Here is a 15,504-nt window from a genome sequence, read left to right on the forward strand (position 1 = left end):
ACTGGTTGATTAAAAAATAAAATAAAAATAAAATTATAATGATAACACTTACAGTCCGTGATAAATTTACAAAAGTGTTATTGTCAAAATTTTTGTAACCACGAACATGCCTCGTGATATTATTTAGGCAAACTACAACGGGCTTTAAATGCACGTTATTGCTTTAACACCTTCAACCATGGGCCACTCTACGCCCGTTGTTAAACTAATTTATTTACCACGAGCTTCAAACATCTGTGATTAAATTGAACTTTTTACAACGGACTTCTTTATGTCCGTGGTCAATCAGTCATGGTAGATGTGGTGTTGTGGCGTAGTACATCTTAATATTATAGTGCTTCTGCTTTTGATTTGTTTGGATTCAAATTATAATAATTTACTCTTATATTACATAAAGGTATAGGTTCCTACTAAGCTTGTAGGCTCATCCTAACTAAATTTTGCAAGTAATGAACTAGAGAATTGGATGTTTACTTTTCTGAGATGTGAAGTTTGTTCATATCAAATAATGAGGTACTTTGGATTGTTTTAAAACCTTTTTCTTTTATTTGTTTTTTGTTGAATAAAAGATTACTTGTACTCTGTTTTGAGTAGTTTAGAAGTTGTATCGTTATGTAGAATACTCATATACAACTCTGTTTCCGATAAGTTTGTGTATAAATAAATTCATTATTTATTTATTTATATTTTAGTTTTCATGTTTTAAGTATATAATTTTAGAATTTATAGTTAAGGTGTCTATCATGTCCTAATGTCAGATTAGAACTTAATCTAGAATCAAAGCATGACATAAAGCCATGGATTTTGCAGTTGAGGTGATGCAATATTTCTGTCACTTCAATAATTTGAAGGGGAAGGAGAAGAAGTAAGTTACTCATTAACGTTAAGATTTTATGTAAGCTACGAAAGAATTGATAAAATGAATACAATGATGAGGCTAACAATTTTTTGTTTCAATTGTTAGTTCGGTTGCCCAGTTGGAGTATATGACGATTGGAGACACCAATTTCTAGAGGCAGCTTTTAGACTAGGAAGGTTGGCTGCCAACAGATTTAAGTGATTAAACCCTATGTGTTATGGGGTGATATAAATATGTTGTGATTGCGTTGGTGTAACAGTCGAAATAAATTTTGTATATTGCATCACATTGCCTTATAGCTTTATCTTCTGTGGAAGCATGAGGACGAGGCGTGGAGGATTCGGAAAGTGGTGACCACTAACACAACGAATTGGTTTATGGTAATGTATCCCACTTAATTTCCCATAATATTGAAAAGTTTGGCAATTGTGTTGTTGAGTTTGTTTTCATTTCGATGAAGTGTTGTACATGTTTTCTGATATATTTTACAGTTAAGGATAGTCTTACTGTCAATGAAGCTATGATGAGAGGAATGCTGAATTGAAAAGTAGAGGGTGGAAAATGGTTGAGTCCAAACAGTATGAGTTGGTACTGTACAGAACTGTGACGGGGAAGGGGGTAGAGTTTGGTGCATCATGGATGGATGATGTGGATAGGGTGTACATGCCTCTCAACCTTGATCACCATTGGGTACTGGTAGAGATGAATCTTAAAGATAGGACAATATTTGTGTATGACTCAATGAAGACAGTCACTCACATGTGGCAAGAGGCTCGAAATTGGCTCCCATTGCTCACATCTTACCGGATGTCCTCCTTAGTCTGTCAAGGGATGTGAAGAAGGGACCTTGACCAATCTACTTAAGTACAAAGTCCCTATAACAAGAAAACGAATGAGTTGAAATTTCACTTATTTGTTACTTAGTTTAGTTAGATTATTTAATTGTTTTTGAACTTGTTGAATTGTTGTATTGCACAGGGGGAATTATGGTATTTTCACCTGAAAAGTGATTGAGTTGTTGTCCACTGGCCTTCATTTGGATGTAATTACATCGTCCAACATACCTACATTGTGATTAAGGATGACAATTGACATGTTGCAAAGGGTTCACAAAGTGTAGAGTGAGTTAAAATTAAGAATTTTAGTGTAGTGTTAGTGTAGGGAGATAATATGATGAACAATGTTAGTCCAAAAACAACTATTATATTGTTGATATATTCTGTTGGAGATCTTTTTCCATTAGTTCACGCGTTTGTAATTTTGTGGGATGAATTTAATGAGTTAGACAACTGTGTGAGGACTTGCTACTTGTTTTGGATGACGTAAGTGGCAACCCTTGCAATTTTATCTGTTGGATGAATGTTGATGATAATTTATGAAATCAACTATTATGCTGAATGAATGTTTGTGATAGTTTATGATACCAACCCTTATTTCTTAATATCTTTCCAGATTGGTACTTGTATAATGAATATGTATGTGACAAGTTATGAAATATTAATGCGTAAGTGACATTTCCAGTTATCGCTACGATTAATGCGTAAGTGGCATTTATTTCGTTAACATTTTCAACCAATAAGGATTATGAAAGCCTCATTCACAAATACTTTCTATCATTATATAAGGACATATAGCGATGAAAAAAAGCAAATATAATAAGTAAGGCTCCTGAGTTCGAGCCTCGATTGTTAAATTCCCACATTCAAACAAAATTTCAGAAAAGTTGAGAGATATTAAAGAACCTATGAAATGAAAAATACAACTACTACTTAAAACATGAAACATAAATTAAAACATCTTAAACATGAAATTAAATCATAAGGTAATACATCATAAATTAAAACATGAAATTAAACCATATGCACTTGTAAAATGTTCAACTCTGTCATCAGTTGTCATCATTGACCATCTTACTACTCCCTGCACCTTCAGCCATCACATATATTTTTCTTTTTGTCGAACGAACTGCTAACAATAATCATCATCTCTCAATCATCCCCCTTCGGACCCACTTTTGACTCATCCCCTAGACCATCTTCCTTGGTACTTGCTAGTTATAGGAAGCAAAGGATGAGGTCATCTTCTAAGTTTACCAATGTAATACAATCATCCTTAACACTAAGTGGCAGCACATCGACTCATCCTCGAACATCTTATTCACGAGGAACTAACTTACTTGTAGCTCTTCCATATCAAATCCATATTTCTCAACTGCCTTTCTCTCATAATAGAAGCATGCCTCAAATAGCTTTTCATAACTCATAAAAGTTGACAACTCATCATCCCCATTTAGGATTAGTACCAACTTGAGCGGCAGACGAACGTCAATTTCTATTAAAACCCTGATGACGATTGCATTAAAGGAATTAATAGACCCATCATCCATCCTTACAAGGCTCTTAATCGGTTAAGTGATGGTCACCATGATTTCCCAAACATTTTGCCCACTAACACCCTAGACTTCATATGGGTCAGGTTCACGGTGGAGATCTTGTTGGTGTCAACCCTTGTGACACCCCTTTCCAATGTGAACTTACAGTTGTCTTTTTCCCCGACAATTAGGGGTTGACCATGGTTAAGGATTGGGAATGGGTTTGCCTATGAAGGAAGATTGGCAATGAGATTGATCTCGTATAGCAGGAGGAAGTTCCAGGAACTTGTAAGTTGGAAGCCATTGGAAAAGTGAAAGACTAAGAGGCAGTTTTCAGTTTGGGTGTTTGAATGATGAGATAGCAAGGAGGTTATGGCATGCAAACATAACACCACCACCCTTAAATAGAGGATTAAGGTGGTGTGCACAACATAACCAATAGCTAAATAATGATGACCAATATAGCAGTTATATGTGCAAAGTGAAGTCGTTTGTGCTTGAAAACATTGCACCCCCAAGGCGCCTAAGGGAAATGAAAGGCATCCATATTTGATAATGGCTGCCCAATCGTGGCACATAGAGGGCATAACCTCCTCACCAATATTTTGTATGCCAAGAGTAGAGGTCCCTACAGTAATTCCCAACCTTTCATTTGCCAACGTGGGTGTTAAATTTACAGTCGTAACTTTATTATGCATGGGATGATGGTTTATGACATGTTATGACACAAAACCCTAGAAAAGAAACTCCCAAGAAGAAACCTCCTGGTTTGGAGACATGGTAGGGTATGATTGGATCTTTAAGTCAACACCAAAGTCTGAAGTAAAAACTCCTCTCCACCACCAAATTTACCATGTGGGCGGCAAAGATTTATCGTCTTCATAAACATTTCTCCCCTAAAAAAACTGCATTTTCTTCAGCCGCAACTGCCGCCTGAATTATCCATGTGGCGTGGTCAGATAACGCCATGTGAAAATTCCCTTGGAATATTGAATTTTCATGAATAAAAATTGATAAAAAAATAAAAATAAAAATTTTAAAATCCAAAAAATTATGGAAAGGCTCGGGATCACATCCTCTACGTGATGGTCATGGTCATATGGCAATGTGGAATTTTGTAACGATCAAAACGATGGTGAATAGTGTTTTCACTAGATTGGCCATAAACTTGTAAAAAATGAAGTAATTTTTTTCATAAGTGGAAAAATGTGAAAAATAATAGCAATGCTCGTACGGACGAGGGATACAACTTCCGTGAAGGACATAAGTACAAACCATGTACCCATAATGCAGAATCCGTTGTAGCCAATAGTAACTGTCAGATTGTCGTTTATGTTTACGCCTTGGTTTGGTCATCACCGTTAAGGTTTTTCGGTCATTCTATTTTTTTTTTTTTAAAGTTTCATATTTTGGTGGATTGCGAGAGATGAACGGTTTGGATTGTTCACCTGACATTAAAAAATTTATGAATTGGTCAAATATTGCTCGTTGTTTTATACATTTTAGAAACTTAGTAAACATCGAGCAGTATTTTAGCAAACTATAAATTTTGAAAAGTAGACCAACTCAAGTCATGTAAGTGTAGCCAGTTTGGTTCGGTAAGTGGCAAACCCAAGAACTAACCTTAACCCGACCAAAACTGTTTCGTTCGGCTCGACTGGGATGGTTCAGTTAAACTTGCTACACGCACAGAGAGAGAGAGAGAGAGAGAGAGAGAAGTGAAACTGGAAAGGTTAGGGGTTTTGGTACGGAATTTGCTTCCCAATTCTAATTGTATCCAACACCGTACTCTGAAAACCCTAACCCTAGCTTCAAACCCAATTACACCATCTCCACAAACCAATTCATTCTCCAATTCCCTCCGCTCCCCAAATGTTTATTTTCTGCTGCAGCAGCACCGGAGCCTCTCCTCACCCTCAGGACGTTCTGGTTCAGGTCGCTCATGATTTACTAGCCTTAACTCAGAGCTCCAATTTCGGAGGCCAATGTTCAAACTTCGGTGTACGGTTGTAAATGTTTACTTTTTGATTATGCGACTTAGGACTTATATATAGTCTCGTCAAGTTCTTAATTTTGTTTTTATTATTTTTTTTATCCTTTCCCAATTCATTGACGCAAATATATCATTCATTTAGGCTCAAAAGATATGTCACTAGTTTTCTTCTTCACTGCACCTGCCGCCTCTCACGCTTCTCATATTTGTAAGTTCCAAAGAATTTATTTTTTATCAATCAAATTTCAAATTTAAATACCTTCCTCCTTCAAGTTAATCGTTGCGTATTAATTTAATTCTTCTGTGCAGGCTCCATCATGCATCAAGTCCTTCGAGAGTTGATTGAATGACGCCCAAATGTCAAAGGATATAAGATTGATGCTTCTAAGGTGCGCCATTTTGCAACTTGGTCTTTTGTTAACTTGTTTCGTTCCTTGTCTTATCCTTTTAAAATGTTTGAGCCCATATTTTGTTTGCCGAATAGAGGATTGAGATCATTCTCATGTTTGGTAAGTACATGTTTTCAGAACATGTTACATTTATATGCATGCGTATGGTGTATATATATACATGAAAAGAGGAATTTTAAACCCGTTGGCCTCTTCGGGTTTCCCATTCGTTAGATATGCATGCCTTATTGTTAAGTGTTGGATCCCATTTCTAGGTTTAAGATTAGAAAAACTTAACAGCTGTCTGTATAGTTATCTTCTTATGGTTCTTAAGCAGAGGCGGAGCCGTTGTAACACCGGGCCTGGCCTTGCCCTCCTTGCCTCCCCCTCTCTTAAAGTTGTATGTTTGGCTTTGAATTGTGCACTTTTAGGAAAATGGCTACTACGAACTTTTACCTCATTTATCTTTATAAGTTATCTGTCTTCATTAATTTAGATAAACCGGCCCGGAGACCAAATGTTGTCATTGACCATGATCAACTAACCCATATTTGCATTTTCATTCACCAATTCTTCATTTGTTTGATGGTCGCTTAGCTGATTTACGTGTTCCTTGCTTAAGGATGGCTTGTTTCTGTACCTGATGAAACAAATGTATTTGCATTAGCTATGCATCTGTACTTGCATTAGCTATATATGCATCTGTACTTAGAGCACTTATGATATTATTTCTGGTTATGCCTAAAAACTGATAGTCCTGACGTTGGTTTATTCTACCTATAGGAAGACTCTGATTACGCAATGAAATTGTTCAACGTCCGTGCTGTGGTAAGTGCCCGCCCTTAGAACAGTAATATAATTAAAAGAAAATAATTGGTTTGTCTTTTTACCATATATCCTGACTAATTGATAGTTAAAAGCTAATTAAATAATTTTTAAACGATCGATTTATCCCTGCGTTTATCTGAGAAGGGAAAATTACTTTCCTGATAATGTGCACATTTTTTTGCAGCCAGCGGTGGTCTTCATTAAAGATAAGGAATGGGTATCTAACAATGTTGGTGTTAATGTTGCACAGTTGAAGCATATTTTTGAAACTCTCTACGGGTAAATATCTTCTCTTCTTGATCGGGGTACATTACACTTGTGTGCTGTGATTTATGTTTTGATTCTAGTTTTAGCATGTTTTTCTTTTACTATTTTGCTTTGATTTATGTTTTGTTTTTAGTTTTTACATGTGGTCCAACATCCTAGTGGATAGAATGTTGTATTTATACCATACATCCTAGGTTCGAAACTCTCCTCTCCTGAATTATTGTAATACTTTTGAGATCCATTTCCTAAATTATTGTAATAATTTTGAACCCTACTCCTTCCTTAAGTAATAATAATTTATTTTATTTTATTTTTTTCAAAAAAAGACGTAAGGTGGGGTGTAGTCAAATGAGGATTTTAAAGATTTTATAAGAATCCATTCAAATATAGAGGTAGTCAATTAAAGAATATTAAAAGACTTTAAAATCCTGATATAGTCAACTGGGATTTTAAAGGATTCTTATAGAGTCCTTGCAAATCTATAGGTATTAAAAAATTCATAGATTTTTTGAAGGATTTCTTTCAATAAGAAATTTTGTAGGATTTGAGAAGGGATTATAAGCATAACAAAATCCTACCACCACCCCTTTTCAACCCGCTCACTGCTCTCTCTCTCTCTCTCTCTCCATTCTGCACCTCGATCTTTCTTTCTCACTCTCCATTTTCTTCCAAACATAGAACTTGCCAACCTGATTTCCTTTCACGTTCATCTGTCACCGTCCCAGTTGCAAACTTGAATTTTTTGAATTGTACAATATTTTTTGAATTTTTATCCTTTATTTTGGAATGTGTAATAGTATTTCTTGTAATGCTTTGATGGGAAGTGTTAATAGCTACTAGCAGTTCTTGTAATGATTATGCATTCTATATGAATGTGTTAATTTTTTACCATGTTAATTGAATTCTTGGAAGCTTCAGATGATCAATAAGACCGTTGTACCAGTAGGGATTGTTGCGATTGCTAAGCAACTGTCTTACATCATCACCATTCTTCTTTGATCGCTTCGTTTTTCTTTTTTGGGCTTTCGCTTAGTTTGTTTATAGTATCGTCATTGCTTTGTGCTTGTGTCTCACAAAAATTCCAGACAACAGTGAAGAAAATCAAGGGACTTTGGTTAGAGGCTGTGCAGTGGGTTTCAAAGAAAGGACGTGCTTTTCGCTTCACTCAAGCTAGGCTCAAATTGCTTTTGTGATAACCATCATCATATTTGATTTCTTCGTGAATTTCAAATTTGGTGAGTTTTGAAAATGGAACAATGGAATTTAATTTTGTGATTTCTATTTAAGCGGTATAAATTTAGTTAGGTGTAAGGTTAATTATGTATGTTCGTTGATGTAATTAAGTAGAATTTGTCGATATATGTGAATTTTTTTTACAAATTAGGGTGCATTGTCAGCTTATGAAGTTATGTTGATGGGTTATGTAGAGGCTGGGACGTTATCTGTTGTTTTGGTAAAGTTGTAGTTTTGACCCAATTTAGTGCCAATGAGTCGACTTCCTGAACTTTTACCGATGATGAATCTACTTAAGTATCTACACACTCAAGGGGAGTATTATAGATATTCTTGGATTGTGATTATATAAATCCTAGATAGATTGGGTTACAGAGTTATTTTTTCCTCTAGGATTGTATTTACTTGGAGAACAAGTTAATCCTCTCCTTATCTTCTACTATAAATAAAGGCATTGTGTGGAGGGAAAAACATACACACAAGAAATCCCTACACTTTCTCCACTCTTTCTTGTCGTTGCACCCCTCTCTCCCTTTCAGTTAAATATGCGACAACATTGTGCTTATTATGATCTTTCAGTTTTTAAATTATGAATTGAGTTGTATAATTAAGACTTTATTTTGTGCATTTTGATTTGGTATCTAAAAAGGATTTGCTTTGATTTGGGTTGTACATTGATTTAGGATTTGATTGCTTTGCTTCTTGGACTAATTGAATGGAGGTCTTCAGTTTGGACATTTGGGTTTTTGATTAGATATGACACTATGTTTCTTAAAGCCCAAACAAAAGAAAGAAAAAAGAGTTAAATGGGCTTAGGCCCAAAACTGCCTGGAAGCCAAACTGAACCGAACAAGAACTAGAACTAAACCAAAGCCGAACTAAAAAAACCAAACCGAATCAGAACCTTAAAACAAAACTGGTTTTGTCCCCGTTTGGATGGTGAACCAAATTGACCGAACCAAACTGTGCCCACCCTTATTAGTAGCTCTTTTAAGTTCTGACCCCCTACATGTGAAATATATAGCAGAGGGAGGCCATAGAAAGAGTATATGCAGATCAATTCTTATTTCTGGTTTTGCATATATTAAAGTAAAACAAGCTACCGTTGCAGCCTCTTATTATGAGATTTTGGAGCTCAGATATCTTAGAAGGGCTCATTTGCGCTAAAAACAAAGAAAGGAAAAGTTGATACACAAATCGTTCATCGTGTTTCGCTGCACTCGCTGGGAGAACTGATCCAGATACCGATTGCCTGCTTTCAACTGTAGGGGTTGGTCAAATCCCAAAACCCATGCATAAAACGATATGGCCATCTTTCTCTCGTACACATGCAGATCAAATGCTGTATCCTCCTCCAGCTCCATCTCTTTCAATCACTCTTTCTCTCTAAACCCTAACCCTACCACAGTTTAACAACCCCCAAAATCTCACTTAATTAGCAACAACTCCAAATAACGTACGAAAATAATTCCTAGAGAAACAAACTTAATAGTATTAGCTCGCCAACAAGGTCTCTGCTCCAAATATAGTTCTAACAGTTTTATTTGAATCCATCATTTGATTTTTAACACTAACATCATAAGTAAATTTGAGGTAGACTTTGCAACATTGCAACATAAAACATATATAAAAACTATAAAATAAACCCAATATCTACAGTAACTAAACCCTCGTACACTCCCTACGAAGTACAACCCTTGCATTTCTTACTAAAACTCTCACGCCATCTACCTCATTGTATTGGGACGCTTATTAATAGTGGGGGAAAAAAAAAACTCTTGGTTACGAATTTAGAAGTGTTGGAGCCTTCCAATTGTAGATGATGGGAAATTTCATAGGGTTTATATGAAGCTAATATATCCTTCACTAGGTGGATATTATAAGCTTGATAATACACACACCTTCCTAGAATTAGAACTTTGATAACAAATTATAGATAACTAAGCTCTAAACACACCTAGTGCAAAAAATAAAGTTTTCGATAACGCAAGCCCATATAGTGTTACAATTCGCTCACATAATCTAATTCGCTCACATAATCTTACCATGTGTATAATCATGAATGCTAAATTCTAAATTCATGTGTTATAATTTGAGAATTTAGCAACAACCCTTAACAGAAATCAAAGATAATAGGTAACATTTACACGAGTTTATGTAATATAACTTTTAGCCCTACTGTAGTGCCATGCACATTTTTATTGGGATTTGAAAGATACTCTCATGCATAACCCTCCTAAAAACAATTATTGTTTCATTTCATTAACAAGATTTAACTGGTGTCGGAGAGTCTTCAACTAGCACCACATAAGCGCCAATCCGATGACCTAATTCCATCCTTTTTTATTGCAGTTGAAAAGACTTCTTTCCGGGCAGAGAGCTATGCACTTTAAATTGTTGTTATCTAAAGTTTACGAGCTATTGACGAAAATAATTAATGCATCAGGTGTAATTAAAAAACCCTAATTACCATTAATCTATGGAAGAGTGGGCGCTGCATTGTTTGAAGGTTCTGAGCAATTGCCTGGGAGCACAATTTCTGGTGACGTCCTACAACATGTCTGTGTGTATAAAATATAGTGGTGCTTTGGATGGGAACACCGAGCATCTCAAGCTATTTTGTCATGTACGTACACGGGCGTACTGAAAATCCAAATTTAGTGCTTGTTTAAATTCATATTCCGAGAATAATCTGCTTTGCCTACAATATTGTCCCATAAGTAGGGATGAGTAACACATGGAGGAGATGGATATATCCCAACTACCAACACCCATTAATTCTATTTGTATCAGTCAATAATCTAGGGTTAAATTATTGGGTTCCATGTAGGTTCAAAAATCAGTTTTATTCGCAATTGTTTAACGTTTGAACTCCTTTGCGTTATGAATAAAACTTTCACTTGATAAACTAACTTTAGAAAGAAAAAAAAAAGGAAGTGTTATTGGCACTCCAAAAATCTCATTCTACACTCCTCTCAAGTATATTTCTCTTTCCAAATATAGAAAGTTTGGAGTGTAGAATGAGATTTTTGGAGTGCCAATAACAATTCCCAAAAAAAAAAAAAAATAGTCATCTGAAGTTTGATGGCTCACTATCTCTTTTTAGATATTTTTTTTTTTGAATACATCGATATTTTTACACTAAAGAAAGGGGAGTTCGGCTAAGTCACACACAATGAGCAATTTAATTTGGTATTGAATTTGTCATCCACGAGATTCGAATATAAGACCTCTCACTTCCAAGTGAAGAGGAATACCACGAGACCGTAATACTGAATGACTTATCGTGCAGAATTCTACGGTACCTTGCTACTTTTTACAAAAAAAAAGAAAAAGAAAAACAGAGTATTGGTATTCTTTATTTTAATAAAGTTACATTACTGTCGTTAATGTTTAATGTTTTAACATTTAACGTTTGGATTACAAAAAAATTAATGTTACACTAAAATCATCATAGTTTATAGTCCAAGGTCACATAAGAATAAGGACGCTATTATTCCTAACATAGAATGACATTGTTGTTACTGTAACAAGTTGGTTTACAATGTCAGCATCATATTATACTGTTAATTTAGGGTGTTATGGGTGAATATTAACACAATACAAAAATATTGTTCGATTTAAAGGTAACTTTTTTGGGAGAGAGATAACCAAAAACTAACCTATTTCATAGGGGTGGACACTTGGAACCGAAAACTGAAACCAAAATACGGACTGAACTGAATCGCACTAAACAGTTCGATTTTTACAGTTTTGAAACTGTTTCAGTTTGAAACCAAACCAAAAACTGCATAATATAAAATTATTTTTAGACGTTTTAAAGTTCATAACAACTAATGTAATTTATATTGTTTATGTTTTTGTATTTTGTGGAGTTGATCAATTCAAATTCGAGGATCGCTTCTCTAACAAAATCCACAATACCTACAACTAGCCCCAAGTCTATCTCAAGCTTCTCGTTCACAAGGTTCAATGGCTTCTCATTCATCGGTTTTACTTTCACAAAGTTCAAGGTCTTCTCAAGTATCGCATTCTCAAGCTTGAGTGCCTTCTCAAGCCCGTTCACAAGCTCAAAGGTTTCCTAAACCTTCGAAGACTAAGTGTCCAAAAGGAAAGTGAGCGGGAAAGGGTTGAATGGTTCAAAATTCAAAGTAGTGACATGAAACACCAAATATTTTTTGTTGAATTGCATGAAACCAAAACTAAAGTAGTGACTTGGTAAAAGTGAGGTACAAACAGAAACCAAAACCGTTTGAAACCAAACTAAATTAAAGCTAAATGGTTTGGTGCCATTTTGATTCTACCTCAAAACTGCACCGAATGGAACCGAATTAAATTTTGGTTTCGATTTCGATTTCGATTTCGGTTTTACCCTAAACCACACAAAACCGTTTGCACCCCTAATATTTCAATGGTTCTTAAGGCTTTAAGCTGGAGAGTGAGAGCGTGAGAGAAAGATAGAGAGAGAGAGAGAACCAAAGACTAACCCATATTTCCTTGGTTCTTAAGCTGTTTTTGCTAAAGTAAATTTCTTTTTGTGAGCTAAAGGCCAGCTGTAAAATGAATTTTTGTTTAAAAAAATGTAAGGGGGATAACTCTGGTTCTAATGTGAACGCGAAAGTACAAGGGACTATTGACTTAAAAAGTAAAAAAAAAAAAAAAAATTGACTAGAATGAAATAGATTATCAATCCATGCAGTGGTAGAATGTGAAGAGGAACATTTTACTAGCTTATTTGCAAGACCCTTGGGAATGTTTATTACTAGTTGTTCAAACAAAACCAATTAAAAGACGGTGTTTTACTTTATTTTTCAGATGCTAACGCACCTAGTTGTTTATGTGCGTGAATAATTGTTTTTTATCAGAGCATCTTAATCGATAAGAAAATGATATATGTGCATCGATGGACAAAGTAAAGAGAGATGTTCATAAGAAGAAAAATGTGTACGAAAATTACTTTTCATATTATTAATATTATATGTACAACATTAACATGTACATTTCTGTCTACCTCCTTGATAAACTGCCATTTACATATATTCACAAAATATTGCATCCTTTCCATTATTCTCAAGAGAACCAAATCCTTTTTTATCTTAAAGCTTTAAAAGTCCCAAACACAACAAGGTAGACACACTTAAAAGAGCTCTCAACTGCATTGGCCTGAAATGAAATCCCAAAATTTTGTTTTGTTACAATAATTTGACCACCATTTGGTTCTAAATTTTGCTGGCAGTTTAGCTAAATTGGAAAAAGATAATTTATAAGCGAGAAAAAGGGGATGAAAGGAAAATAAAAAACTTGAAGGAGCTAATTGATAACATCAGATTCTGAGGGTGACGTCCAAATGGAGGCTGAGAGTAAGCAACGAGACTTCCAACCTAAAACCAGCCTATGATTGGCCACCTCCTCCGCCCTATAACCATCATTAAATAAACCCAACAAAAGTTTCGCTTGACAATGATTGGCAAAGCTTATTGGCATTGGCTTAAACCCTACTGCGCCCAACCACTCCCACCAAGAGCTACCCACTTCCTCATGAGCGCGGTAGATACGACCCAATGACCCGGCAATTCGAGGGCCCAAAAACACTCTCTCCACTAGGGCTCGAGCTCGGTTTTGCATTGGGAAGCCGGCCTCGAGGGAGTCGTATACTGCCGAGTAATGATACAATGAATCCATGAAGCGGGCCACAAAGCCTCCGTCCCCTGCTGGCCGTACTTCTTCCTCGACTAAAGTGACTAGTCTCGGATTAAGGGTCTTGGATCCAGATAAAAACGAAGCAATTGAATCTTGAGAACGGTAATTAAAATGTGGGAGGTTTAGCATACAATTGATCACCAAGGCCTCTCCTTTAACTAATTTCAAAGCAGACGGTCGAAACGTCTCATCAGAATCCAATCTGCACTGGTGAAAAGAAAATGGCTGACCAATCGACGCTGCAAATGCGGTCAAACGACGGCCGGTCTCTTGAACAGTCCCGATCGACCGCCTCCCGCTGCCACCCCTCGACAAAGCAGTGATCCTAAGATGTGGGGTAGGTGGGCCCTCCTTCCGGGATACCAAGGCCTGCATCAAGGATGCCCATTGGATCCCTTCCATGATGTCATAATCCACAACGTGGACCCGCCTATCGTGGGCCACGGCCTCCAAAATCGCCTGATTGGCTGTGAAGTGCCCAAACTTAACATAAGGCGACATGTCCTGGAGCAGTTGAAACGCAGCGATCACGTCGTCAGTCGGATGGTGGCCGTGATCGTGGTGGGCCCCAATTCCAATCAAATGCTTACCATGCAAACCCCCGGCGCCTTCTAGCAAACCCTGGAGGGCCTCGGTAAAATACGCCGCCAACCTCTCCATGTTAGAACCGTCAGTCGGGGAGACCAACTCCTTGAGCCGAAACAATATCACCCGAGCCAAATCTCGGCTCTTGTTTGCGCCGGTCAGCGCCTCCGCCGCCGCCATCAAAAGATGGACAAGCCTCAAACCCTTCGAGTCCTCGCCGTTAGCGCTGCCATCTTCGTCCGTTAACGTCATCATTTCTGCCGACGACGTTGTGTCATTAGACGCTTCTAATTCTAGATGCTCGTTCTGGGCCGACGACAAGTTCAGCTCAGTGCTGCCGTCTTGGTCTTCCATCATCGACTCAATGAGCCCATGAAAGTCTTCGCCCGCGAGATGGTCCGTCGGCTCCAGAGCGTCCCAGTCCACCACCGGAGACCAGTCGTACCAGTGGTCGGTGGAAACGGTGTTGGTGCTTGTGGTGGTGGTGGTGCAGCCGGATAAATCGAGATCGAGGTCATGCCCATCAATGGCAATAGCCATAGCTGAGCTCAACAGCAACTGGGTCATGCAGTTAGGTTAACGGGTTAATAGGTTTTTGGTGGTAGATAATATAGAGGGATCAGAGGAGAAAAAGGATGTGGAACAAGAGAGTTTGGAGTATGTTAAGCTAATACTTAAGATATCAATATCGACTAATTGATGGGCTCATCATGATCATCCTGCCCAAGGTTGAGCTTGGTTTTATACACTGCGGGACTTAATCAGACATAATTAGTTATATATATTTAATTCACTTTACACTGCAGCCCCTAAGTTTTAACATATTTTCAAACGAGTGATGTTAGGAGATTAAATTTGTTGGGGTAATACTAGAAAAACTAAATTTATAGATTAAAATTATAAACCATATAGTGTCACCCAATAAGATTTAAGCACGGTAATCAATATTTAAGTAATAATCAAGAAATTGTTATTAGCATTCCAAAAATCTTATTTTACACTCCAAACTTTCTATATTTAAAAAGAAAAATACACTTGTGAGGAGTGTAGAATGTGATTTTTGGAGTGCCAATAACACTTCCCATAATCAAATCATCGACTTCCATGTTATTTAGTTTACAAATTTAGTCTTCCTACCATTACGCTTGGATTTTTACTTAGGCAATAAACGTGCTCAATTTTTTTATTAGTGAAATATAATTTAGTTTTCAAATTTTGTCTTCCTAGCATTACTCTTTTCAAACCTAAGCCAACTAGTTTACAAAATAAATAAATAAAT

General features: G+C 36.6%; 1 protein-coding gene and 1 pseudogene across 1 annotated transcript; one reads left to right on the forward strand and one right to left on the reverse strand.

Moving 5' to 3' along the window:
• Positions 1–797: 797 nt before the first annotated feature.
• LOC103936003 lies at positions 798–7,196 on the forward strand (annotated as a pseudogene).
• A 6,054-nt stretch (positions 7,197–13,250) lies between these two features.
• Positions 13,251–14,865, reverse strand: LOC103935992 (protein NODULATION SIGNALING PATHWAY 2). The gene has a single exon (XM_009345829.2). It carries the CDS (start codon positions 14,790–14,792, stop codon positions 13,251–13,253), a length of 1,542 nt encoding a protein of 513 aa, XP_009344104.2. The 5' UTR covers positions 14,793–14,865.
• Positions 14,866–15,504: the final 639 nt, after the last annotated feature.

The sequence above is a fragment of a genome, unplaced genomic scaffold (genome assembly GCF_019419815.1).
Source record: "Pyrus x bretschneideri cultivar Hongxiangsu unplaced genomic scaffold, Pyrus_bretschneideri_v1 Contig2, whole genome shotgun sequence".
In the NCBI taxonomy this organism is placed as follows: domain Eukaryota; kingdom Viridiplantae; phylum Streptophyta; class Magnoliopsida; order Rosales; family Rosaceae; genus Pyrus; species Pyrus x bretschneideri.

Coding starts and splice junctions, on each gene's coding strand:
- LOC103935992 (XM_009345829.2), bottom strand. CDS start 14,792: ATGACCCAGTTGCTGTTGAGCTCAGCTATGGCTATTGCCATTGATGGG.